At 36.8% G+C, this 27,459-nt stretch overlaps 1 protein-coding gene across 1 annotated transcript in view; it reads left to right on the forward strand.

The window, feature by feature from the left end:
• zcchc14 (zinc finger, CCHC domain containing 14) overlaps positions 1–25,041 on the forward strand; it is a 39,138-nt gene extending 14,097 nt beyond the window's left edge. The window contains exons 3-13 of the mRNA XM_022683522.2: positions 8,651–8,721; positions 8,852–8,923; positions 10,338–10,420; positions 12,246–12,337; positions 15,337–15,373; positions 15,657–15,975; positions 16,264–16,352; positions 19,565–19,689; positions 19,825–19,968; positions 20,865–22,031; positions 23,392–25,041. Of these exons, the coding sequence (XP_022539243.2) occupies positions 8,651–8,721; positions 8,852–8,923; positions 10,338–10,420; positions 12,246–12,337; positions 15,337–15,373; positions 15,657–15,975; positions 16,264–16,352; positions 19,565–19,689; positions 19,825–19,968; positions 20,865–22,031; positions 23,392–23,447 (2,255 nt within the window). The 3' untranslated portion in view covers positions 23,448–25,041. The remainder of the gene's footprint in view (positions 1–8,650; positions 8,722–8,851; positions 8,924–10,337; positions 10,421–12,245; positions 12,338–15,336; positions 15,374–15,656; positions 15,976–16,263; positions 16,353–19,564; positions 19,690–19,824; positions 19,969–20,864; positions 22,032–23,391) is intronic.
• Positions 25,042–27,459: the final 2,418 nt, after the last annotated feature.

The following is a 27,459-nucleotide window of genomic DNA, read 5'->3' on the forward strand; positions in this document are numbered from 1 at the left end:
ACATATTTAATTACCTTACTTAAATAGAAATTTTGGTTGTCAATACGTTACTGAAGTAACTATTTTTTTTGACAAGTTTTTACTTCTAGTCCTTACATTTTCACACCATTATCTGAACTCCTACTACTCCTTACATTTTAAAACTAGCCTTATTACTTCTATTTAATTTAAATTTGTTTTTATTCTGTCTTCTCTTCATTCAAAAATAAATCTCTCCATCCAAATAGATTGAATCTGATTGTAATTGAATGAGAAGTATAAACATACTTTTCTGACCCCTTATTGGTTTATACGATCCATCACACCTGCACATGTAACGCCCACACTCCAGCAAGAACATAGCAGACGTATGTAGCCTAGTATGAAGATGATCCGTGCAGAGATTCAAGAGAATTCGAGACAAACGTCTAACTAAGCTTCTTTAATATATTTGTATTGTGCTAAAATACATTCATTTTCAATAAGCACATATGTGCTGTGTATTGTATTGTCACCTTTTTAAAAAAATACTCAGTTATTGCCAAGTCAGGAACATGCATGTGTGTATGCATGCATGTGCATATGTGTCAGGGCGATGTTTTAGTTTATGTTATAGTTATGAGTGTGTAAAGAGTACTGAAGCAGTCTGAGGTCATCATCGGTTAGTCATTCTATCGCTCCACTCAACACAGCATGCAGTCATTCACTCAGATAGATGAAGTCATATCCTGAGCTGTGGTTAAAATAAAATTTTGGCATATTTGTACCTTGGATGTATTTCAATTTGAACATTAGTCCATCAAGAAATAAAATACGATGGAAAAAGTACTATAAAAGAAAAAGGAAGAAGGCACTGTGAGATTGTCAGTACTTCAGAATGTAGAGAAGATACTGCACCTTTATCAGAATGACTGCAGTGCTTTGAGTTCAAGCACCAGGAACCTGAAACAGGCAACCGTTTCCACTACTTAAATGTATAATAGGTGTATAAAAAAAAACAGGGAGCCTAGTGCATCGCAATTTTTTAACAATAACGTTTAAATATAATATTATAATCATTATGGCTATTAGAAGAATGTGTTTTGGGGAGGGGGGAGTAATGCACTATAGGACCCTGTGGTGCAGCCTTTGATACACAGCCCTAATTTTGACTAGGGCTGGGTATCGAAATTCGATACCAAAAAGGCACTGTACAAAATGAACTTGTGGTGCTTGAAACACACATAAACGTGCCAAACAGGGGGAGAGCGAGCAGAGTGGGAAAAAAAAATGCGACAGCGCTCTGGCGGACACAGTAGCAGACAGCGCACCGAAACCAAAGTCCTGACTGCTTCTAAAAAATCATTTATACACTTATTTTTCCTTTAAAGTGTTGACACACCACAAGTCTCACGCAAGTCTCATAGGTGCTCTCTCACTCTCTTCCTCTTTCTCGCTCTGTCTCTCTCTCTCTTTCTCTCTCATGCTTTTTCCTGAGATATTATAATACAGTAAAAATGCTCTAGTCTGTCCGACACAAACCATTCTACACTGTAATTACTGCCCCCTCCCAGCAATACAGAGAAATACCAGCATTTATTTTATTTTATTTGAATTACTTTTTAAGTAATTGACACCACTAATATAAATATAGAATTGCATTTTTAATCTGATTCTTTTATTTACATGTAAATGCTCATTAATAAATGATTAAGAAATATGTGCACTGTTTGATATTTGATTTAATAAATGCCATAATATATGTTTCCATTAATATATAGAGTAACTAATTATTATCGTTTAAGAAGAAAACTAGTTAAATACAAAACTTTAAAAAAAAAAAGTCAAGTATTGTTTATTATTGTTATAGTGAAACTTATATAAATGATTGGGAATTAATCTCTAATGCTGATTAGTAATTATTTTTTTATTGATTTTTTTTATCATTGGCTATTTAAGTTTTAGTGAAATACTAAATATTATTACATTACATGCATGCATGATAAATTACACTTTTGCTGGCTACTGTTCCCCCAGTCCTGCTGGTAACTCTCCGCTAGTCAGATTTCCCCTCTGTTACGTAGCATTTAGTAATGATATTCCAACTTTATCACAAGCCCATATTTCAAACTGAAAGACTCTGTATTATTTAGTTCAGTGTATTTGACCTGCCTATTCTCTGTCTACAGGTGTGTTCTTTTTTATTCATTTTTTTTATTTAGAGCGGCTATAAGCTAGTGGCTAATGTCATGCATGAGTTATATTATTATATTATCAAGCCCCCAGCACTGAGCTGTAAAGCAGTGGAACTCTGGAATGCTGCTGCTCCATCTGGTACTTTTGGGATGAGTTGGGGAGTTTGGAATGAGTTGGGCCAAGTTATTCACCTTACTATTGCTCTTGTTTCTGATCAAGCATTGCTACAAAAATTTGTACATAGATAATAGAAATTCCAACAAAGATAGAATTTTTTTTTTATGCTTTTAATTTCGTAAGAAGCAATGAAAGAACGGGTTCCCCTTTACTTTTGTCCATATAGTGTGTGTGTGTCTGTGTGTGTGTCAGAACAGGTCTGTAATAAAACTGAATATGTGTTAGGCGTTTTTTTACAAAAGGCTATTCAAAAAGTTCTTATTATGCATCTATAATAACATAGTCCTTTTTCTGAACCCTTTGATGTTCTTTCTGCTAAATCCAGGCAGACAGTGGTGTTATGCTCATTCAGCCACCGTATGAACACCGTTTGAATTATGCAGTATTGTCTGTGTGTGTGTGTGTGTGTGTGTGTGTGTGTGTGTGTGTGTGAGAGAGAGACGGAGAGAGAGAAAGGAAAGAGAGATGCTTCCTCTGTTGTTGTCTTGTGTGTGTTGGTATGCAATCATATACAGTACCAGTCAAAAGTTTGGACACACCTTCTTATTCAAAGTTTTTTGAAAATTAATACAAAAGCCATCCAGACTATAAAGAAACACATAAGGAACCATGTAGTAAACTTGTGGTTTCTGAGGCTGGTACCTCTAATAAACGTATCCTGTGCAACAGATGTAACTTTTGCTTTTCCTTTCCTAGGGTAGCCCTGATGATCATCATAAAATTTGATGGTCTTTTCTTCTGCACTTGTGGATACATTTAAAATCCTTAAAGTTTTTTTCTTTACTTAGTTGAGTAGTTGTTACCATAATATAAATTAGAACATTACTCAAACTGGGCTATTCACTGTATACCAACTCTACCTCTTCACAACTCCAAAATACCAAAATTTGCAAAGCTGTCATCTAAGCAAAAAGTATGTATTTTGAAGAATATATAATAATTAAACTATTCTGGTTTGTTCAACATTTTTTGTTTACTAAACAATTCCATGTATTTTTCTTCATAGTGGGATGACTTGAGTATTAATCTACTATGCAAAACATTTTAAAATAATGAAAAAACACTGAACATAAGATGTGTCCAAACTTTTGATCGGCACTCTAGCATACAGTTTTTGTCTTGAATATTAGGTATTATGATTGGATGAATGAAGTTCAACTTATATATGTGTATGTGTGTCTGGCTATGCGTGTGTGTTTCTGTGAGTGTGTGTATGTGTGCATAAGAAATCTGTATTGGCTGAGTAACCGAAGCCAAAAGAAGGGTGAATGCTCTGGATTAACAGGCCTGCCATCAAGTATGCAGCAGCTGCAGCCCTAAAGGCATTCAGATGAGTGTGTGTGTGTGTGTGTACTAAAGGCACAGAGATTGTTTTGGAATAATGGATTTAATTGACTTATTTGTGTCAGGGCTGAATATGTGTGGTTGCTGATGTAGTTAAAAAGGTTTAAGTCGTCGTTAGCAAAACATGTTCTTACCACATAGTTAATAACGGATAGGGCTTTCTCTGTGCACTGTGGTGTCTGTAACCCTTCTTTGCTTCATTTCTGTTTTATTTGGGTGTCATTTTGTTTTATTTTGCATGGTAATGATACATAGTGCTGAAGTGTGAGATATTGTCAGTGTTGTGCTGCGGTCGTAGGCACAAGCTTAGTCATGTTTAAGTGTACTTTGATTAACATAAATGGCTTATAACAGAACTCCACTGTTACTGCAGTATGGAACTTCACAAGACCTCTCTCAAATCAACATGTTAGCCTTTTCCGTTTGACTGTTCCACCTTAAAGCAGCACTAGGTAGGATTTCCTTGATTTTTGATCTTTTTAAAGAAGTAAAATTACAGCTTGAAACTCACTGCAGCGCTGCATTGAGGTGTAATAGGAGGAATAGCGGTGCTCTCGTGTCTGTGCCGGAGCTCTTCTGGGCTCAAACCAGACTCTGTAAGTTTTCCGAGGCGGCCGCGACCAACGCTCACGAGAACTGCGACCTGCTTTCCAACCTTTAGTTCCAACCAACAGTTCTACAAGGAATACTGGTTCATTCTTTACAAACTAACATACAGACACGCTGGAAAAAGCTGGAAAGAGACCGAATATGTCTGTGAAAGCCAGAAAACTAGAAAGAGAAACTAATCCGCCTGAACTACTATAGGGGGAGCCCACTAGCACAAAATCTCAATCCTACCTAGTGGATCTTTAAATGTGTTCATCCAGCAGTTTCAAAATATGCCATAGGTTTACAGATGCTACAGATGTTAGCTTCAAGTTTAGTTTTTTTTCTCTCAGTCAATGTTACTGAAGCCTGCTAGACCTGTTAAACAAGATTAATCAATTTTAGTAAATTTATGTCTCACTGGCATTTAGTTAGCATAATCTTATTTTGTTGAAGTCGTCCCAAGTATTTTGGGGCAAATGCAGCTTTTTTAAAAAAAATTTTGCTGATGCTTCAAACAGGCTTACAGTGGGCTGCCTATGCAAACGTGCTATTCTTACACCATTAACAAGCTTGATGTAGCTCTACACTTTATCGATACAACACCCTCACATTAAAAACGAGACACTGAGAGCATTAAAAGTGCACAGATTGTTTATTAAAAAAAGACACAGTATCATGAAATGAAGTCACAGTGTCGACTGACGAGCACAAATGAATGGGTAGGATAGGGAACAGATTTAGTTCATTCTGTGGAAATGCATGAATTCTAGGTGTTGCTGAAAATATCTCTATAATATTCATGCATTTCCTGCTGTGGACTTTTCACACTTTCATTTCTCCTTTAAATGTGATAGAAGTTAAATTCAAAGTAAAAGAAAATCAACACAGAAAGCCTTTTTTAAGGTCTTTTCTGACACTGAAATTGTTACATATGCACTGTTATTGTGTTATAGACTTGTTAAATAAAAAAAAAACATTAATGTAACTGGTGGGGTGGTAATGCTCCATGTAAACACTAATATTTTTAATAACGATAGGTTGAGTGTTCCTTGTACAATTTGTTCTCTGAAAACCTCTTATATCTGAACAAAACCAGTATTTGTAACTATAAGTATGTGTAACTATTTCTAAATTAATCAATACCACATCAGAAGTAAAAATTAAATTGGGACATTGTGAATCAGATTGGAATGTTTTTGTTTTTTAAAAAAGGGGTGTAAAGATTTAGCCCACACTTTGCATGGTGTGGCTGTATGTGTGCATTCATATTTAACTGCATTCATTAGGAGTGTCCACATAGTGTCATTTTTTTAACATTGATTTTTTGTTAAGAAAGCTCAAAACTTCATTAAAAAAAAACACTGGACTTAGGATGTTAAAAAAAGGTTTAACCAGAACACCGCACAGCTTGATTTAGGGCATCACTGTCTTTGCTATCGTAACGACAGGAAAAGTACGACTTGTGCGACTCGTGCAAAACACACTTGTGGGTTTGTTTTGGGCATAACATGAATTAAACCAATCAGAGTGTCACTTGCCATTCCCTCTGACTTTGGCACGTTGCTATTTCAGGGGTGCAGCTACCTGGAGGTTTCCAAATCTTCTCAGCAAAGAAAACTGTCACTCAATAATTCTGTTTATTATTGATATAAAAGTTTGCATAGCTGCCAACTGGCACATGCTATGGGTTTGTACACTGCTGTGTGTCAATGTTTGTGTAACAAGCAGGGGCTACGCTTGTTGTGTATGTGCCTGTTGACAATTTACTGTCTAGAAAACAGTGAACATCTTACTGTTGTGTGTTTAGGTTCATTTCAGTCAGTAGAGCCCCTCTGTTTTCTGTTGCCAAAAATTAACCCGAACACACATTATTTTGAGACCACCACACACATCAGCGTAGATATATTTACAAGCTTCATTGCTATTTAAACAACGCAGGTGTGAGGCATGAAAATATACTGTTGGCAGAGTGGAAGATTGCAATGAGCATCTCAACGCACCTTGGGCCCACTATCTTAATATAAAATGCAGTTTAATGCAAGGTATAAACGGCTCACAGTTACAAGCTGGACCAGAATAAAATAATGAAACAGGAATAAAAGCAAACTCGCTCTTGTCTGGGTGAGGAGAAACAGAGGAGAGAGAGCGGTGGGGTCAGCAGCACCTGCGCAGGACGGTGATTCAGCGCTGCGTGGGCGGGACGACAGGTGGCTACAAATAATGCCCCTGAGCGAAGAGCGAGGGCTGAGGAGTGTGATGATGACTTGGTGAAAGGTCAGGGTGTGTGTGCCTGTGTGTGTGTGTACTCTTCATACCGGCTCTGGTTTCCGAAATTATGCACATGCACTCCTCTACCACTCACTCCTACACTCTTTTAGCCCCCTCTGCTCTCTCCCTCTTTCTCTCTACCTCTCTCTCTGTTTCACTTATTGTCACTCAGCCACTTCACAAACGAATCTTATTATACATCTGCTTCACTCTCACTGACCTCTCATTTTCATCCAGCCACACACACACACACACACACACACTCAGAAACACACATATACAGTATATGCACATTAGTTAAACCCACAGAGCATAATGATGGGTTGAGTGGGTGTTGAGGGCGGAGCAGGCCGTTGACTCTGTTGGGAAGAGGCTTCCTGCTCTGCAGAACATTCCAGATGAGTCCAAACTCGCTTTCCATAGCAGAGTGCCTGAAACACACTCACATATATATTCACATCTTTCTGATGCAATGTAAGTTATAGGGAGAAAGTGAGTAATAGATGATGGACAGGATTAGAAAATAACTGCAAATAAATGCTCCATCAGTATTATACACAAAACGTGTTCCAGGAGCTCAATTGATGCTCCAGCAGTTTAACGTAATCTATTTCTGCTGCATCTGCACTGCACAGTTGATTATAATAAATAATAATTCTGACACATAATTCTGTTTTACTGTGCTTACATGATACTACAAAAAAAGGGTTTTTTTTTATCAGTGCCATTTTTTTATTCCATAAATAATGTTTACTATTTACTTTAAAGAACAGGAGTTCAAATGTGTTGACCTCCCCTTTTGCTTTTACTTTCCCTACAAATTTATTTAATTCAGATGCTTTAACAGTTTTACAGGTAAAAATTGTTTACATCAACTTTTTCTGAAGGTCGTACACTTAGCATAACATTGAACATGTGCCTTTTTAAATTGTGTACAGCGTCAAGATTATGGCCACAGTATGTGATTTTACCTGGACTTAAACATCCTAAACACTCCTTTTAGCTTAGCTATTTCCTCATTAAATGAGATCTCACAGGGTAAAATTCAGCATGAATCAGAGAGGGATGGTGGGGAGAGAAAGAGTTGGGGGAGGTTTACTGTGTTTACTTTTCTCTGATCCTCTGATAGGACTCGCAGAAAACACAGAGATCCATTCAGGCCTGATTCTCCTCACAAATACACACACACACACACACATATTGCAGGAAGTGCTGACTCTGCAGGGTATATTTAACACATTGGCCTGTGTATGGCACCAGCTACGGATGTGTTTCTGCTTGCTTGTCTGTGCGTGTGTGTATATGTGGTGTATACAAGTGTGTGTGTGTTTGTTTGAATCTTAAATTAGAGCTTTGTCAGTGGTTGAAACTTGCAACTGTCTATGCACATACCTTTTAAATCCTCTGTGTGGGACTTTGCCCAAATTGTAATAAGCAATATGATAGAAATATGACAATGCTTCAAGATGTTTTCTTATTGCACAATATGTGTCTGATTGTTTTGTTTTTTGAAGACTAACTAGGTTAACTGGGGCTGGGGATCTCTAGTCACCTTATGATACAATTTGATTATGATTTAGAGGTCTGCGATGCAATTATTAAATTATTTTTGATGCATCTTGGTGATTATAATGTTCTGGCTGACCAGTGTAATGAATATACAGAGCTGGTTTTAATGTTGTGGCTGATCTATGTTTGATCTGTGTATGAATAAAGTATTATGCAAAGTACATGATAGAGCTTTTTGTACTGTATTATAATATCTCAGGGTAGTTTTGATGCTTTTTAAAAGATGGTATTGTAATTTGATGAGTTGCAGAATATGACTGGGAGATGAGGGGTGAAATAAACTAAATGAACTAAATGTTTAGCTGCATATAATATGTCATGAGCTTTGTGTGTGTGTGTGTGTGTGTGTAAGAGAGACAGAGAGAGAGGCTGAGGGTCGCAGTGAGAGCAGCAGTGAACGCACTCACCACAGACACATTTGTGAGAACATGAGGGAATTACAACATCAAACAATATGTGTACTTTAGAACATGGAATCGTACAAGCGTCCTCTGAGGTCATAAACATATGTCCTCTTATATATAAACATATATGTTTTTTGTTTTAGTTCGGGTTGAGAGGATTGAACTGAAGGGAGTCACACACAAAGCAGACACATCAGCAGAGTACACTCTGGAGGTGAGTTACAACCTAGTAACCTGCTTTTTAATCAGTATCTATCATGAACTATTTAATCAAGCACCTGTGGGTGACCCATATATTTAGAATATGTTGTGCCTTTCCCTTTCTCTTCCTTTCATTTCTTCAGGTTCTCTGGTCCGACTCCACGCTGACTACTGTTGGGAAGACATCACAAGAACTGATAGAGTTAGTGTCCCAGGTAAGTGTGGATATATAATGTAAATATATTACAGGACATTTTAAAAGTTTGGACACACCTTAAATGTGGTCAGTGTTTTTTAAATATATAATTTTTTTCTGCATTGTAGATTCATACTAAATTCATCCGAACTATGAAGGCCAAAACAAGAATATGTTCTATATTTTAGGTTCTTCAAAGTAGACACATTTTGGAATCTCCTCAGTCAACTTGAGATAGAGTCACCTGGACTGGCTTTCAGTTAACCGCTGTGCCTTTCAAGAGTTTAATTACATCAGTTTTGTTGAAATGTTCTAATCCATATTACTCAACTAAGTAAAAAAAAATACGTTTAGAAATCAGGCTAAGTCAATCCAAAGAAATTAAAGAACTTTGAAAGTACCCTCAAGTGCAGTCAAAAAGAGCATTCAAGACATTAAGATGCAACTGGCTTTCATCAAGAACACCCCAGGAAAAGAAGATCAAGAGTTACCTCTGTTACACAGGATAAGTTTATCAGAGTTTCCAGCCTCAGAAACCACAAGTTAACAGCTCCCCAAATAAGAGCACCTAAAAGCTTCACAGAGTATTTTGGTTTGTTTAACAATTTTAAGTTACTACATGATTCATTATGTGTTCCTTCATAGTCTGAATGACTTCAGTATTCATTTACAATCTAAGAAACAAAAAAAAGAAAAGAAATGAAAACGAAAAAGTGTGTCCAACCTTTTGACTGGTACTGTAAATACACTAACATATACACAATATAAAGTATAACTTCATTTGTATTATTTTGCTTTCATGCTGTGAGTCCTATGCCCTGTGTCCACACTAGTAAGTGACAGAACTACATGTAAACCTGTACTGCGTGTTTAACATAAAAGCTACTGTAAGGTTGAAGTGGGCTGCTTACTTTTGAAGAAAACAATTAAATGTAAAGGAAACAATAGCTTGTGCATCACTTTATATGGTGTTTTGTATTGAACATTTTAATCAAGAAATGCTTATATATTTGAAGAATATCAAGATTATTTTTCTTGTTTTTTTATCACCCATTCATAATTCTGAATGATTTTAGGAGTTTTAGAGTTTCCAGTTCTGACTTCCATATTTCTAGTTCATTAAAAACTCTAGGACAAGTAATCCCGTCACTAGAGAGGGTCTTATAGTTATTGTTGTTGATAGAAATCATGAATGGGATAAAACATGGCATATGGAAGTTATAATTAAAACATGTCTGTGAAAATAATTACTTTGAGAGGCTTAAAAATGCTAAATGTTGCTGAATGCAATCCACTCCTCACAGTAATGATCCAATATCTAGTAGAATGCATTTACTGCCTTTGATTTCAGAAAAAATGAGTAGATGTCCCAATACATTTGTCCATATAGTAATTTTTTGTGTGTGTGTGTGTGTGTGTGTGTGTGTCTTTAGCTGTCCAAACTTTTTCCTGATGACTGTCTGGAGAAGTTCCTGCCCCAGTCTGGCCTCGAGCCTGCTCATGAGTTAGACCCAAGGTAACTGAAAGTCACATTCTGTACGTTTGTGCATTTGGGGATTTAGAGATGTCTCTGGTGAAAATGTATAATCAAACAGAGTATGCAAAAAAGTAATTTTAATGTACATGTAAATAATTTAAATAAATTGCTGTTTTAAATTCTGTGTTTTTATGTATGTACAGTACCAGTCAAAAATTTGGACACAACTGAAATTCAGTGTTTTTTCATAATTTTAAACATTTCTGCAGTGTAGATTAATACGAAAGTCATCCAAACCATGAAAAAAAAAACATATGTAATTATTAAGTAAACAAAAAAGTGTTAAACAAACCAGAATATGTTTTACATTTTAGATTCCTCAAACTAGCACCTCTTGCTTAGATGACAGTTTTGCTCATCTTTTTTTTTTCAGTCAGCCTTATGAGGTAGAGTCACTTAGTCAGTTAACAGCTGTGCTGAACTTGTCAAGAATTTATAACTTGATTTGTTTTGTTTGAGAGGATGAGTTGTGTTTTGAAGAGGTAGAGTGGGTATATAGTGTGTATACCCTAATCAAACAATAACTATTCAAACTGAGGTCAGTCAGCTTAAGTATTAAATTACAGTGTATATGTAGCAAAAAAGTGTGATAAAAACAAAACATTGAATGAGAAGGTGTGTCCAAACTTTTAACTGTTACTGAATTTTGTTTGTTTTCTACGGCATTAATGTTATATGATGTTATCCTTCAGTTTGACACTGTTTCAACTCTCAGCTTTTTGTCTGTGTCTCTTTCTGGCCTGTGCAAGAAGGTCATTGAACTGCATTCCTGCTGTCTTATGCACAGTGGGTATGCTAGAACTCATTAGACTACTGCACAGCAACAGATGATATTTTTTGTGGTGGTGATTGTCTTGCTCATCCCCCACTGTCACCTCCGATAAAACGTTACGTATACATGCACATGTAACAGTGGTTTTGTGATGTCAGATGACCGCCAAGTCACTTGTCACTTCAGCAGACCTACGACAAAGCTCAAAATGTACTAAGACATTCATGCAGAGGAACATATACAGCGTTCTGGAATGATCATCTCAGTCCCCAGACCTGAATATTATTGAAAATCTAAAGTGTGATTTAAAGTGGACTGAACTGAAGATGTTTTGTAAAGAAGAATGTTCCAAAATACCTTCAGCCAGAAGCCAGACTCTTATTGGAAGCTATAGGAAGCTTTTAGAGCCTGTTATTTCTGCAAAAGCAGGATCTACTAAATATTGATGCATTTTTTCTGTTGGGGTGTCCAAATGTATGCACCTGCCTAATTTTAGTTTTAGTTTAAAGAATTATTGCTCACTTTCTGTAAATCCTATAAACTTAATTTCACTTCTCAAATATATAAATATACTGTGTTCATCTGCTATATGATATATTTAACTGAAATTGCTGATCCAAACAACCAATTATTTTTAAAAGGAAATTATCAGGGGTGCCTAAACTTTTTATACCACTGTATTCCACAAGGGGTCACACCACATACTGAAAGCAACCTATGCCACTTACAGATATGTAATATTGTGTTTAGCAAATAGCAATATAATATTCACTCACCGCACAAAAAAGCCTTATACACCGCTAATACAACAAAAAATCATGGTATCTCACAAAAACTGCTGTTTCTACACATGTGCTCAACCAGTTTTAATTTGATTAAAAAAATCACGAAGCCTGCACTGTTTCAGTGTCACTGGGTGAATCCTGTTCTCTTCACTCTTTACATACTCACACGTAAAACCCCACACATGATCACACAAGCATGTGCCTGGCCACACACACATTTAACATGATATCTTGTCCTGTTCTGCAGGTGCCTGAGTTCTTTCCCTCTCCACGTTCTTCGACATGACAGAGTGCGGCTCTTCTTCAGCTGTTCCTCTACTCCTACTTTCCCTGCCAACAGTAAGCCCCCACATACACCCTTATACTCTTTTACATGAGTGTAGTGCTTTGAAAAAATAATGTTAGAATCCAGTACCTTTAATTCTACAGGTGTTCCAGCTAAAAACATTTATTAATATTTCCATTTTTACTGAAGAAATCTGTATTTGAGACAAAAGCCTTATTTATTCACAGTTTTAGCAGCACAGAAAAGCTTTATAATTGCTGTTTATAATTATTTGATCTAACAAATCACATGCTAATATGCTATCCGTGGTACGGTACAATACGGTATGACTAGATGATATTACAATATGTCACTTTAAAATACTATTTTAGAATATCATAAATACTATACAGAATTACACAATACTATGTAATATAATACAATATATTGCAATACAGTACAATACAAAAGCATAACTTATAATACACTAAATATAATACATAACAGTACCATACAATATCATACATTATGCAGGGCACAATAAAACAATACATTATGATACTGTAGGAGACTGTACAATACAACATGATGGGAAACAGTACAATATATAAAGGTACAGCACTGAAAACAATAGACACCACTTAAAATATCTAATCTGTAGACATCTCTGTAAAAAATCACTAAATGTTTATCTGATTTTACTTTTATTTATAGGTATATGTTTTAGTAAAATGCTCAATATTGTTTTATTCTGTAAACTACTGACAACATTTCTTCTAAATTCCAAATTAAAATATTGTCATTTAGAGCATTTATTTGCAGAAAATGAGAAATGATCAAAAAAGGAAAAGATGCAGTGCTTTCAGAACCTGGAATATAATCAAGAGGAAAATCGATGGTCACAAGAAATCATACAAGGCTGAACTGCTTTAATTTTTGCACCAGGAGTGGCAATAGGTCACCCAAAAGCAGTGTGAAAGACTGGTGGAGAGCTTGCCAAGGCACATAAAAAATCAGGGTTATTCGACCCCATGTTGATATCTGCACTCTGAAAACATTAGTATTGTTGTTTTCTTTGCATTATTTGAGTTTTGAAAGCTCTGCATCTTTTTTGTTATTTTGACCATTTGTCATTTTCTGCAATTAAATGATCTAAATGACACTTTTTTCAGTAGTTTATAAAATAAAACAACAATTGTCATTTTACCCAAACATACCTATAAATAGTTAAATCAGAGAAATAGATTTTTCCCAAGCTGTAAAATATAACACAATATAAAACAGTGGGATATATTACAACACATTCTAATATGTTAGGTTACAATACAATATAGTGCGTTCAAGACACGATACATCACAATACGATACAATACTTCTTATTGTTTCACCCCTAAAATACAGTGGTCAAACCGTCACTCCTCACACCAAACTTCAGACTAGGATCAGACCATCTCTTGGGAAAACGGGGAGAGGTTACTATTTTTGGCGACATAGGAATGTGAGTTGACCTGGTTGTGAGCAGGGAGTCCTCGAGAGAGATGACCTCATCTGGTTATCTGTAAATAGCACAGAAGGACACTGGCATCTGTGTGTGTTCATATGTGCAGGTGTTTGTTTGTGTGGAGGCTGGTGTGCCCAGTGACTGAGAGGAGCTTTTCTTTTTCTTTCCTTTACTCTCTACTCTCTTACTCCTACTCTCCGGTCCTTTTCAGTCTCTCTCTCTCTCTCTCTCTCTCTCTCTCCCTCTCTTCCTCTCTTCGGAACTTTCTCTGTTGTAATCCTGTATGCTGGTTTCCAGTTTTCTGTGCTATGAGAGAGCCCTGAAATAAGACTAGACTCTGTGGCGTCCTCAAGTCTGAGGGCACAGTTGTTACAGCTGTATCTTCCAGTCATTATGTTTGATGTTGGCTTACCAGCTTTTTACATAAACACAGAGCTGTCTGATCCCACAGCACTGACTAATTCATTCAATAAAGCTTTTTTTAGCCATATGTACTGGTGACTCTTTAAGTCAGTTTTCTGATCAATTCGTTGCTTCCACACAACCTTGTGTCAGTTGAACACTCACTTTTTTAAATGTCATGAATAATGAGTAAGTCTTAAAGGGGTCTGATATCTCATAATATTTATTCCTCTCTCTCAATACAGATTATGCAGATTGTATATGGTTACAATAAAGCACTGTAGCTCATATAAAAAGGCAGAAAAGGCTTAATCAAAGCACTAATTGTCTTCCATCGTTCATTCTATATTTTCAATTGCAAAACACCTGCTTACCATGGGACAGTACTGTAAAAGGGTTACATTTGCATGCAAAACTCAATTATCAAAATGTTTAGCACCTTTTTAAAATTCTGGGTAAATAACTTTGTTTCAAGCAAGTAATTCTCACTTAAACTCACTCAAGCTACAGGTCTGTGCAATATAAATTCCACACCAGATACCAGATAAAAAAGAGAAGTTGTCTCAATATTGGAATTGTGTGTCTGTGTGTCACACTAAGCATGGAGAACTGAAAGAGAAGAGAACTGAGGACTTAAGAACCAAAATTGGTCAAATAAAATTAAAAATTCAAGGTTCAAAGTCATAGCCATTGATGGTCAATTTTGTTGTTTTGCAACCCCGAATCTGAAATCTGAGATTACCAAATGATTTTGGGTTGCAATGTAGGACCCAGTATCAAAAAGCTGGGCTTGTGTCTTAGGTCATGGGTCTTCCAGCAGGACAATGACCCAAATTATTACTCAGAAAGTACACAGAGATGGAGAAAAAAGGACTGGAGAGTCCTGAAATGGCCAGCAATGAGTCCATATCTAAATCCAATTGAACACCTGTGGAGAGAGCTTAAATTGCTGTTTGGAGAAGAAAACCTTTACATATGAGAAACATGAACCCTTCAAATATCAGTTTATGCATTTTTATGCTGTTCCAATACATGCAAAGGAAATAAACATGTTTATAACAAAACATGTAAATGCAATAATATTTGGGGAGAAATACTAAAAGGGAGAAAGGATAAAAAAATTGTTGGTGTTAAGATATTGATCATATTGTTATGCTTCATTTATTTCAGATCTAAGTTGTCTGCTTCAGTACAGAGGAGCAAGCAGGTAAGAGCTTCATCTGCATGTGTGGATTGCACATTTTACCATAAAAAAGACTTAGGCGTGATTTATTTTGAGAGCCAAATAGCTTAGATAAAAAATATATTTAACCATAGATTGTACAGCCTATTCAGGATATTCTTTTTTTCTGCAGCTTTGTTCTGTTTGTATATAGTAGGAATAAGACAAAGGATAATGAGTGGGATACCTACAGCTAATATTAATAATTAATATTGTGTTTTGTACCTCTCATCCACATTTAACATTTTCTGCTTTCTCCATATTGCAGGACAGTCTGTGGTGTTGCCAGCATTCAGCCAGTCATTAATGTCCATGCCCCGATACCTCAGCCCTCTTCTCCTCATCTGCCACCCCAGCCAACTCTGCCCCTGCACCCTGCTTTACCACTGGTAGAGGGCACCCCAGGTCAAAATCACACCAATCTCGCACCTCATCTCCAGTCACAGCCCCCTATTCAACAGCAACCTCATTCACACCCCCAGACCCAATCACAGCCAAGTCCAGAGCAAAACGGCATTCTGGACTGGCTACGCAAGCTACGTCTACACAAATACTATCCTGTCTTCAAGCAGCTGACTATGGAAGAGGTGAGAATGCGTGTGGTATATTGTTGCTGTCACACAACAAAACAACAAAAATAATTTGATAGGAAGTCACTGTAAAAAAAAAAAAAACAACTGCAAGATTCACATTAAAACAAAAAGCAAATATTAAACAGCAGAAAGGTTTTTGGCAGTGACAAGATAAAAAAAAGAATAATTAGGCTGTCACCATGCAAGTTTCCAATGTGCACCTCTTGTTTATGTCACGTGACTTCAAAAGAGCGATATTGTAGTTTTTGTATTTTTGATTGTGGATTGTTCTTTTTTCCATAGTTTCTTGCTCTGACAGAGGAGGACCTGAATAAGTATGACCTGACTCAGGGAGCGAAAAAGAAGCTGAAGACTCAATTAGAGCTTCAGAAGTAAGTTGTGTGATATACAGAAAGGACACACTAACCAGATTTGGCACATGATCACCGTCTTATCAAAAATGAATAACACTTTATTTGGGTGGTCTATTATTGATGTCTCATAGATGCTTCACTCATAATGAATGTCTGTTAAATGCAAGTTACCTCTTACTTGAATGTAAATTATTATGTATAGAACCTAATCCTACATTTAATTATGAATCAACCCTAAAAGCTAACCCTGACCTTAACCTTAACTTATAGTTTAAATCTAACCCTAAATATAACGCTAAAATGTTCAGGGTTCAGGTACGAGTTGGTGTAGAGAATCACTTGCATTTAAGACACATAGTTGTAGTTCTAAAATAGACCATCCAAGAAGGTTATACCCAAAAATGTGTAGCTTGTAACTTCTTACATTAGCATATATTAAAATTACATTAAAACATGTTTTTTTCTATAAAATAATTATTTGAAAAAGGTAGTAGATGTTCAGCCAAAAAGAGAACCTTTTTCCACTGATAGCACATTATGAACAAAATATCTCGTTTATGCTCATAAGGACTTGGTGCTTTTCAGTCACCATAAGCATGCTGGCCAGTGATAAACCTCACTCACAAGATAACACCTCACAACTTGACTTTCAAACTACAGTCAGCAGTGTTAACTCCAGTTATTCAGCCATGTAAACGCTGCCATGGTAACAGGTATGGTGGAATGGTAGAGGCGTTCATGCTTGATAGTGGTAGCCACTATTTTACCGTACTGTAGCTTCCCTTGAATCTTTGGTTTTATTGTATTTGAATTGTGGTACGCCACAATTGCAGTTGCAGTCTCTATAAAAAAATTGTATACAGTTTATACTGTAATATATATATATATATATATATATATATATATATATATATATATATATATATATATATATATATATATATATATATGGTTTATTGTCCTCAGTCTACTGTTGGCTACATCACACTGATGTATAACACAATGATTATATTCTAGACTATGCACCGTATCAAAAGATGAGCTCCTTTTAATCTGAAATATTAGTTTTGATTTTCTTTCCTAGCATAGTACTTTACTTCTACAGTACTGAGCATATGTTTTAGGCTTTATATATTTTAATCACATTATTTAAATGTATTTTATATTTGTATTTAGCAAGAAGAGATATTATGAATAATTCTATAATATTCTAATTTATATTCTAATTTATATTAATATCAGTGCTTTAAAGAGTAAATTAAACATTAATGTCCAGAGAAGGAGCTCTTTCCTTCATTTTCATTTCCTTCATTTTGCTTGTACATACAGTTATTTGCATCTGTGATTACATTCTTGAGACAGTGTCATTAAAAAAATCATTTTCAGATTAGGTAGCTATATTGGCTTTCCACGATTACTTTATTACAACCCCCTAGCTTATATTTTAACTGGCTGCTTTATGAGGTCCTTCTGCTTATATAATTGTACAATTACAGTTTAGGTATTTATTTATCAGCCTTCATGGACTCACTGTTGAGTTTCTGACCACAATATTGATCTAGAATATATGAAAGTATAAACTGTGTGGTGAACCCTTCTCAGAATTACAGTGACACTGATGTGGTAGTTCTGATATTAGTGTGTGTGGTGTTGTTATGAATGTTGTAGGCACACAGATATCCAGCCAGCTTTAGAATATATCCACTTTTTCCACATAGAGCAGTTCTGCTCTTTACAAGACCAGTTTTAGAAAGTCTAGAATGCAGAACTAGGTCAGAATTGCCATAGGTTAATGTTAAAGGAAAAACACTATCAGTGACTGTTTCAGTGAACGAACATGCGCACACACATACACACACTGTTCTACTGCCTTTTCCACTCACAATATCAGCAAGTTTCCACTGGCCAGCACAAGCAGGGGAGATAGGAATGAGATAAAGGCAAAGGACAGCCGCAGGTGCTTTTCCAGTTTTCCCATCAGTGTACCTGGAAAAATCAGAAGGACAGCTGACAGCAAGACTGTGCTAACTTCTGTTTATCCAGTTTTTATTAATGCCAGATTTTACAATTGATTGTTATACTATACTAATGATCATAGAAGTGTAGATTGGGCTGGACGATATTGCAATAATCTTTATTACAATACATTTTTTAAATTTTGGTCGATACGATACAATTCTGATATCAATATGAAGAGGTTACATAATGACGCACTGATAAAGCTAGGTGATGTGGTAAAAATATTATATCACAATATTTAAAGAAATTTTTACAATACACAGTATTTATCATTCTGCTATTTAAGTGCTTTTAAAGGCATAATACAGTGATTCTTATTATTTTTTTGCTGCACAACATCCAGTTAAACAGGATTTTTTCCACTTTTTGTAATGTATCCTACAAAAACCTTCGGGCCCCATTCAAAAGCTCCTGAGCTTCCTAGGGTGTCCCTTTTCACATGATATAAATGTTGAAGTTTGTCTTGTTGTTCTGAACATGTGTGTGTGAATAAATAAATGATGATGATGATGATGATGATGATGATGACCTTATCGACCTTATTATATGATATGAAAAATTATCACAATACACTGAACTCTCGAGATATTTTTTAGCTCTAACTGCAGATGACATTTATTGGCTTATATCAGAGTATTTTGTACTTTCATCTTGTGGAGAAAAGTCAAAATATCTGATAAAATAAAAAATTGTCATGTATGTATGTATGTGTATAATGTCGCTGTCCTGTGAAAAACATGTATCTCCAAAACAGCCAATTTACAGGAGATAAAACCTTCATCCCCTTTAATGGAAGTTAATGTAAAAAATTATGTATAAACTAAAAATTGACAAAAATGGAGATGCTTCTTTTTCATTGGACAGCGACGATAAATATGCATACACACATATAATTCTACATCTTTAGGTGTTTACATGCCAGACCTAAATTGTATCTCAAAAATATTGTTGAGTGGTAAAGTATATAATTAACATTCATCACAGGATATATACATTCTGGCAGCAAAAGACAATTCTCTCATAGGTGTGTACATACTGCCATCTTGAGGTCAGTTTATGTAGTAAATTTAGCCCTGTTTTTCATTTTTGGAATGTCTTCTCTAAAATATGTATCTCAACAAACAGTTAAATCAAGTGTGTCTAATGTTAGGAACAGCTTTTTAGAGCAATTAGAGATTTTACAGTAATGTGTGTTTTGTTGTTGAAAACAGGGAGAAGTTGGAGAAAAGATACGTGATGTCTCAGTTTCCTCTGTCCTGTGGAGGAGTTGCTCGAGTAACGCCTTCCAGTTACAATGGCCCTCTAACACACACACATCCAAGCAGCAGCAATACAGGTGTGCACACAGAGACACACACACACACACACTATTATTAAAATTCTGTGGAGCATATTTTGGTAAATGTTTACAATAATGTTTGAGTTTTTTTGTATTTTGTTATATATGTACTGTTTGTTTGTGTGTGTTTAGAGTTGAGGGTGGAGGTAGAGTCTGGTTCGTTGCCTGTTCTTCGTGACAGCAGTTCCTCATCTGGCTACTCTAGCGCCCCATCCAGCCCAATGACCCCTTTGTCCCGGGACGCATCCTTCGAACGAGCCAAAGAGCCTCACAGACGTATGAGCACTGCATCACACCGCACACCAACTACAGCTCTTTTGCGAGAACTTATTAGAGCCAACATTAAGATATGTATAAAGCATTAGAGACCCAGACTTGAGTAAAAGTCCAAAAGTTAAAGTGTTCTTTAAGCTCCACACAAGTGAAAGTACTGAAGTATTTAATATTGTTTGTACTTAAGTGAGTAGTTGTATTGTAAAATGTAGTACTGAAGTACTGAAAGTAAAAGTACAGTACAGCGTTATTACTGTAGTTATTACAGAAACAGCAGAAAGTTTTCAGAGTGAACGACAGAACGGGAGCAGCGAGGTTTTCTTAAAAGATCAGCTTGATCTCTTGATTAACTCAATGATGGCGACACCCGGTGACAGTGCAGAGCATTTACCGCTCTGGCGGTATCTAGCAGATGCAGATGCAGGATTTTTGTCTGTAAGTACAGTAGTGAAGCAGTTCTACATTGCTACTATACATCTCTTTTTGTATTTATAGACAAATGTTTACTTCATTAATTAATTAATAGCACAGTTTATTGTCTCTGGTTAGACTGTTTTCATTGGCTGCTAATGGAGAGGGTTCAGCCTCGAGTTGGTGACGAGTGTACACTACCAGATTCTGCCTAAAATCTGGTCAAAAAATCTGACGTTTGATTTTCTAAAACTGAAGTCAGATGCGGTTTTGAGGCTGAAAATCGAGTCTCAGCTCATTATATACTACACATTTTTAACTACGACTGCACCAGAGTCTGAAGACTAGACCCAACTAGAACAGACTCGACACAACTGGAAATCTGGATTAAAATTCATGTAGCTTAACTCCAGCTTTAGTGACAATGTTTGTTATGAAAAACAATATTGTAATGAACGATTTTTTGACATTTGTGTTTCACCCAACAGGTATAGATTCTCTCTCGGAGCCTGGAGAAAAGGAACGGCCTTGTTTTCTGCTCAGCGCTGCTGGTTCCGCCAGCCCTTGTCGACCCACAGCTCAGGTTCTTCCAGTCCAGAATGACCCATCGTTATCGGCATCACATCTGAGCAGCCTTAACCTTCCTTCCCTCCCGTTACTGTCTCCAGGGCGAGGAATGAACTCTGCCAGAAAGCCCCGACCTCCACCAAACTGCTCCGAGGAGAGGCCTAAACCCACTGGGGCAGGGTTGGCTGTTGGTGGCCGCCTAGAAAGTCTCTTTCCTGGCATGAGCGTAGTAGATAGTGTCCTTCAGGGGCACCAGGACAGCCTTGGTGCTCGTGGGCCTTTAGCAGGGTTGCGTTCTCCTCCAGGACTGATGGTGGAGACCAGCACTGCATTAACTGCAACCTCTAACACTCTACATCACGTCTCTCACCCACCACTACACCTACAGGTATCTCCCTCTCCTTCCCACCCCCGCACGAATCAGTACCCTCACACTGCCTCCTCCTCGTCCTGCTCTTCCTCTCCCAGCCTGGCCTCCAAACCAGCTTTCCTGCCTGTCAGTGCTGTTCCTGTGGCAACAGCAAGCAGTGTTCCTGTGGCAGCGGTGTCTGGAAACGCCTACAGCATCAATAGCCCCTCCATAGCCCCCCTCAGTTCCAGTCCCATCAGCACAGAAGCTGTAGGTTACGGTTCAGGCCAGGCAAACGGTGCGAGTTCAGGCTCAGCTGTGTGTGTGTGCAGCTCGTGCGGCTGCAGTGGAAACTGTGGCTCTTACGGCACGCTGCCGGCCAGCTATGGTGGATACTTCCCGCACCCGTTCTCCGGGACATCTGTGTTTACACTGGGGCCTCTGCTCCACTTCAGTCCACTCCTCACTGGAAGTGGCTCTGCCTCTCCTTTCTCCTACCCCCTGGTGGCACCACCTCTTTACAACAGCAGCTTATCACATGACTCACAGCAGAACCTCGTTCTGCCTCCAGTGCAGGGCTTTTTAGGGGGAGGAGCTAACATATACCAACCCCATGGGATAATGGGAAATGGAGGCACGGGACAGAAGAAGACAGGAAACATGTCCTGCTACAACTGCGGGCTGAGCGGCCATCGTGCACAAGACTGCAAACAGCCACCAATGGACTCCACTCAGCAAGGTATTGGAAAAGCACATTTAAAAATAGTGAATGTGATCAAATGAAATAACACCACTCCCTTGTTTCTACACTCATTGTTGTTATATGAGCTCCACTGACCCTGTAGGAGCACTTTGTAGTCAGTGCCCAGTTGCATAAAAGACCCTACGTGAATTGTTTCCCTTAAGATTGCCCTTAACGATCCCTTAAAGATAAGTGTGTTGCAGAAAAAATGCCTAGTGTTATGTAAGGGTTTTCTTCAGGGAAATTGACAAACCCTTAAATTTTATCTTAAGTAATTCTTATCTTAAGTGGTGCGTAAAGTCATATTAATGCTTTAGTCCTTTAGAATTATTTGGGGGACCCAAAACCTCACTTTAACTCCTAAAAAAAACTGAGAATGTGGCTGAGTTTCTGAGATTAATTAGCTTTTTTAGTCTATATTTATTAATTCATCAAGCAAGAGTGCCACAAATATGTTCAGTTCACTACAAAAACGAGAATAAACGATGCAGAAAGAAGAAGAAACATCACTGTTTATATTTACTCACTTTAAAAAAAATATATATATATATTAAATGGTTCTTAAAAGTTGCTAAATCTAGTGACATTTCTAAATTAGCAACACTGGCTCTGTAACAGTGGTGTTTAGTGAATGGTTATTTTTGTTGATGAGTCATTGACATGGTTACAGTGGAACTTTACTGCCATAAAACCTCAGTCACTGCAGTAAATACCTTAGTTTAATGAATCGTCTGAGGGATTTTATGCAACACACTTAAGTTGTTTCCTTCGGTAAAGGAAAATCTTCTCTTAAGAATCATACTTAAAGGGGAAAAACTCTGGCACATGCCTCCATGGGACCACCACAGAGCAGCTATTATTTGGGTGGTGGGTCATTTTCACTGACTATTACTGATGTTTTAAAAACTCCAGCAGCACTGCTGTACCTGATCCATGCGTACCAGCACAACACACACCAAAACCTCATACACCACCACCACGCCATTCAGTGTCACTGCAGTGCTATAAATGACCCACCCTCAAATAATACCTGCAATATGGTGGTCCTGTTGTGTCCTGACTATTAAAGAACAAAGTATACAAAGAAACAGATACAGCACTACAGTCTGCAATTATATAACTACTATAATTGCTCCACTGCTCCACTGTAGATTAATCTAAAGTATGAAACATATTCTGGTTTGTGGAACTTTTTTTTTTTTTTTTTACAAAATATGCCAGCAGTGTCCTGTACAGCTTTAATATCTTTATTATTAAATTTACATTGTAAAAAATCATAAAAAGAAAGAAAACACCTTGAATAAGAAGAAGTTTGTCCAAACATTTGACTGGTATTCGTGTGTGTGTTTTTTTACAGGCATGTTTCGTCTTAAGTATTCTCCTCAGTCAGACAGCCAGGACTCTGGTGACTAGGCGCAAATTCGCAAGTGTTTGTGAGTCTTTTGGAACGGAGCCCTCGTCCATGTGTGAACTTGCACTCGTCGAGAACCCCCACAGGAACAAGGCTCTGGATTTACTCCACAGCTGAAGCACTTGGAATAACAACCCAGCCTGGGCTTCTCCAAGTGCTGTTGGGAGACTGGATCAGAAGACTTCAGAAAACTATTATGATTGTTACCTTGAAGAGAGGTGTCAGTCCAGTCAGGGAGTTAGACCGTATAAACAGCACTAAAACCAAAGCGCAAAAAGCACCTTGCTTTATAAAGGATTATTGCAATGGGAGAATGTAAACATAGCCGTTTTGTTCTCCCTCCTCAGGTTTGTACTGGCCTAGCTGTGCACTTTGCTAGTTCGGACCATGCCTTTTGTGAGGAGACTTTAAGAGATTGGAGAGAACTCTTTAGGGCCTTCTGCTTTATGAAAGCCAGTCCCTCCTCTGAGAAGTGTTGCAAGGAGTTTGTGAACAAGGCGGAGACTGTGTTGGGAGGAGGGGCTTCAGGCATGTTCTTCCTCCCATAATTGAGTGGTTTCACACAAAAAACACCACTTTGTATAGACATTATTACTGCTTAGAGAAAGTGGTTTAGGGAGATGGATTTTGTGTGCCTTTGGAAGCACTTTGGAAGAACAGGAAAGAAGACACTGTCGTCTTCTTCAGTTCTGCGGAAAACAGAGTAAAGCGATGGTTTTGACTGTATTTGCACAGACTCACAAATTTTATAATGTTTTGGAAGACTGTCAATTATTAGTGTTCTATTCTGAATGGTTACATTTTGTTATTTTAATGTTTTATGTGCCATGTTAAATGCCATGAAAAATGAAAAAAAAAAAAAAAAAAAAAAACTACCCAGGAATGACTCTTATCTTTTATAGCAAGTTATTTCTTGTTGAAATTGTGGTCTACGATGTCTGTTTGGATGTCTTACTTTTGAAGATCTTTATGGTTTTTGATATCGGGTTGTCAGTTTTTGTTTTTAATATCTCGTTCACAGCTAAGCCTTCATGTTGGGACAAAGTAAATACATCAGTGTGAAAGGGAGAGAAATTGAGAATATAATCTTCACTTTTGTGATGGTGTTTAAATCCACAGCTGCCTATAAACTGTTGGACAGTTTTGCACATTGGAAAATGATGAAAGAACATGCTCAAGTGCTAAATAATTCTTACCTGACAATCTACACATGCATGGTCCTAAACAGTCAAACAGCCACTGTCAACAAATAAGTTATCAAGGACTTCAGTATCCCACAATCCAATTCCATGTTCAGAGGAAGACATTTCTAAGGAAATGTGGAAATTGTTCAATGGAGCCTTTTTTATTAAGTCTTCAGTCGGAACTCATTGCATGATGCCTTATAAGAAGTATTTGTTCTGTACATTTGGAATATGTATGTATTCAGCCTCTATTACTATCACAGTAAGGTTGCACCTTGAATGGTAATCTCTTTTCATTTCGTTTCTGCCATTTTGTATTTAACAGTGGATGCTGAATGGAGTTTGTATTCAGAGTTATTTTGTATACTTGGGCAATTTGTGATTTTTCAATATTAAACTTTTTTCAGATTTACCTTTCCACCTCTAGTATTGTAATAGTGTAATTGAAGTGATATACAGCTCTGACAAAAAATAAGAGACCACTTAAAAATGATGAGTTTCTTTGATTTTACCAAATTGAAAACCTCTGGAATATAATCAAGAGGAAGATGGATGATCACAAGCCATCAAACCAAACTGAACTGCTTGTACTTTTGCACCAGGAGTGGCATAAAGGTTACTAAAAGCAGTGTGTAAGACTGGTGGAGGAGAACATGATGAAAACCAGGGTTTTTCCACCAAATATTGATTTCTGAACTCTTAAAACTTTATGAATATGAACTTGTTTTCTTTGCATTATTTGAGGTCTGAAAGCTCTGCATTGTTTTTGTTATTTCAGCCTTTTCTCATTTTCTGCAAATAAATGTTGTCTGCAGTTTATAGAATAAAACAACAATGTTCATTTTACTCAAATATACCTATAAATATCAAAATCAGAGAGACTCATTTAGAAACTGAAGTGGTCTCTTAATTTTTTCCAGAGCTTTATATTTCTTTGTGGTGTGATTGATATTTTTCTGACAGCTAGAGGGGCATTTATTATTTACAGTTTTTATTAAAAGTGTGAACGCTGTTGGGCAGGGGGTATCTGTAATGAGAACTACATACTGAAAATGTAATTTTTAAATCTCTAGAAGCATTTGTTAAACCCTGTAGCCACAATTCTCTAATTCTACACACCTGCCTCTAATATTCTATGAGCCTGACTGGTCAGAACAAAGACCAGGTGGACTCAATTTTTAAAATTTCACAATAAAAACTATTGGCACCCTCAACGAAATACTTGGTTGCACACCTTTTGGAAAAAACAAATGAAATTAATCACTTCCTATAACAATTAATAAGCTTCTTACACTTCTCAACTGGAACTTTGGACCACTGTTCTTCTGCTAACTGCTCCAGGTCTCTCATATTTGAAGGGTGCTTTCTCCCAACAGCAATTTTTAAATATCTCTCCACAGGTGTTCAATGGGATTTAGATCCAGACTTACTGCTGGCCACTTCAGAACTCTGCAGCACATTGAGTCCAACAATCTCTGGCTGCTTTTTAAAGTATGGTTTGGGTCATTGTCCTGCTGGAAGACCCATGACCTAGGACGCAAACCCAAAATCTATTTGTAATCTTAAGATTTTATGATGCCTTGCACACAGTCAAGGCCCTCGAGTCAGGAAACTACTCTAAAACATCTTGGAACCTCCACCATATTTGACTGTTGGTGCTGTGTTCCTTTCTTTGTTGGTGTACTCGTCTACATTATGGCAAACTGCTGTTTAGCTTTTTATGCATCTGTTTCAGCAGTGGGGTCCTCCTGGGTCTACTGCCATAGCATTTTATTTTATTCAAATATCGATGGATAGTTCATGCTGACACTGATGCACCCTGAACCTGCAGGACAGCTTGAATTTTGATTGCACACACCTGTTACTTACCACGTTTAGTTTAGTTTAGTTTATTTCGGTTCATCAAAATTAAACACTTATACAGAGTGACAATATTAACAGTAATGAAAAATATTAAGTGCACACATACTTTCACACACAAAAAAAGAAGAAAGAAGAAGAAAAAAAATAATGATAATAATAATATTAATGAGAGTCAGTAATCAACTCCCTATTACTGACTAAAAAATAAAATGAATTTAAAAAAAATTGGCACGGATGCACGTGCGTGGAATAACAAGGCAATAACGTCCTCATGCAATAAAAAATGTGCCCCGCCCCACCGGACAGAGCTGTCAGCTTTCAAAACTTCCACATCAAACCTGTGAAAGCATGTGGTGATAAGTATTTTTATCATTAAACAATCTGCTTAAAGCATAGCATAGCAATGACAAGTTAAAAAATAACAATGAACTGTAAAACTATAAAATTACAGTTTATAGTCACATATATTACCATAACTTTTTAATAGTAAAGAAAAAAATGGATCATAGAAACCTATACCACTTGTTTTATGGGGTGGTCTGAACAAATACTGCCTGAAAGGTCCAAATTATTATGTGGAATAATAGTTCATTAAAAACAACTTAATTTATGATTTGTTTTTACTTTTTTTACATCAAATAATTAAAAGTAACTATGTAACTTTTACTCAAAGAAAATTTTAAATTGAGTACTTTTTTACTTTTACTCGAGTAGATTTTTAGATGGGTACTTTTACTTTTACTTGAGTAGTATTTTAGCAAAGTAAAGGTAATTTTACTTAATTAAAAAGTTTAGTACTTTTTCCACCTCTGATTTTGAATACCCTTTTTAAATCTTATATAGCCATCTTTTATAGTGAAATCATACACATAAATAATACAGAAGTATGTTAATCAACATATCAGAGCCTCCCATCACTATAAGTAGTTTATTCTTCATATTTATAAGTGCTTATCATCTTATCTTT

This window comes from Astyanax mexicanus, chromosome 10 (genome assembly GCF_023375975.1).
Source record: "Astyanax mexicanus isolate ESR-SI-001 chromosome 10, AstMex3_surface, whole genome shotgun sequence".
NCBI classification, from domain to species: Eukaryota; Metazoa; Chordata; class Actinopteri; order Characiformes; family Acestrorhamphidae; genus Astyanax; species Astyanax mexicanus.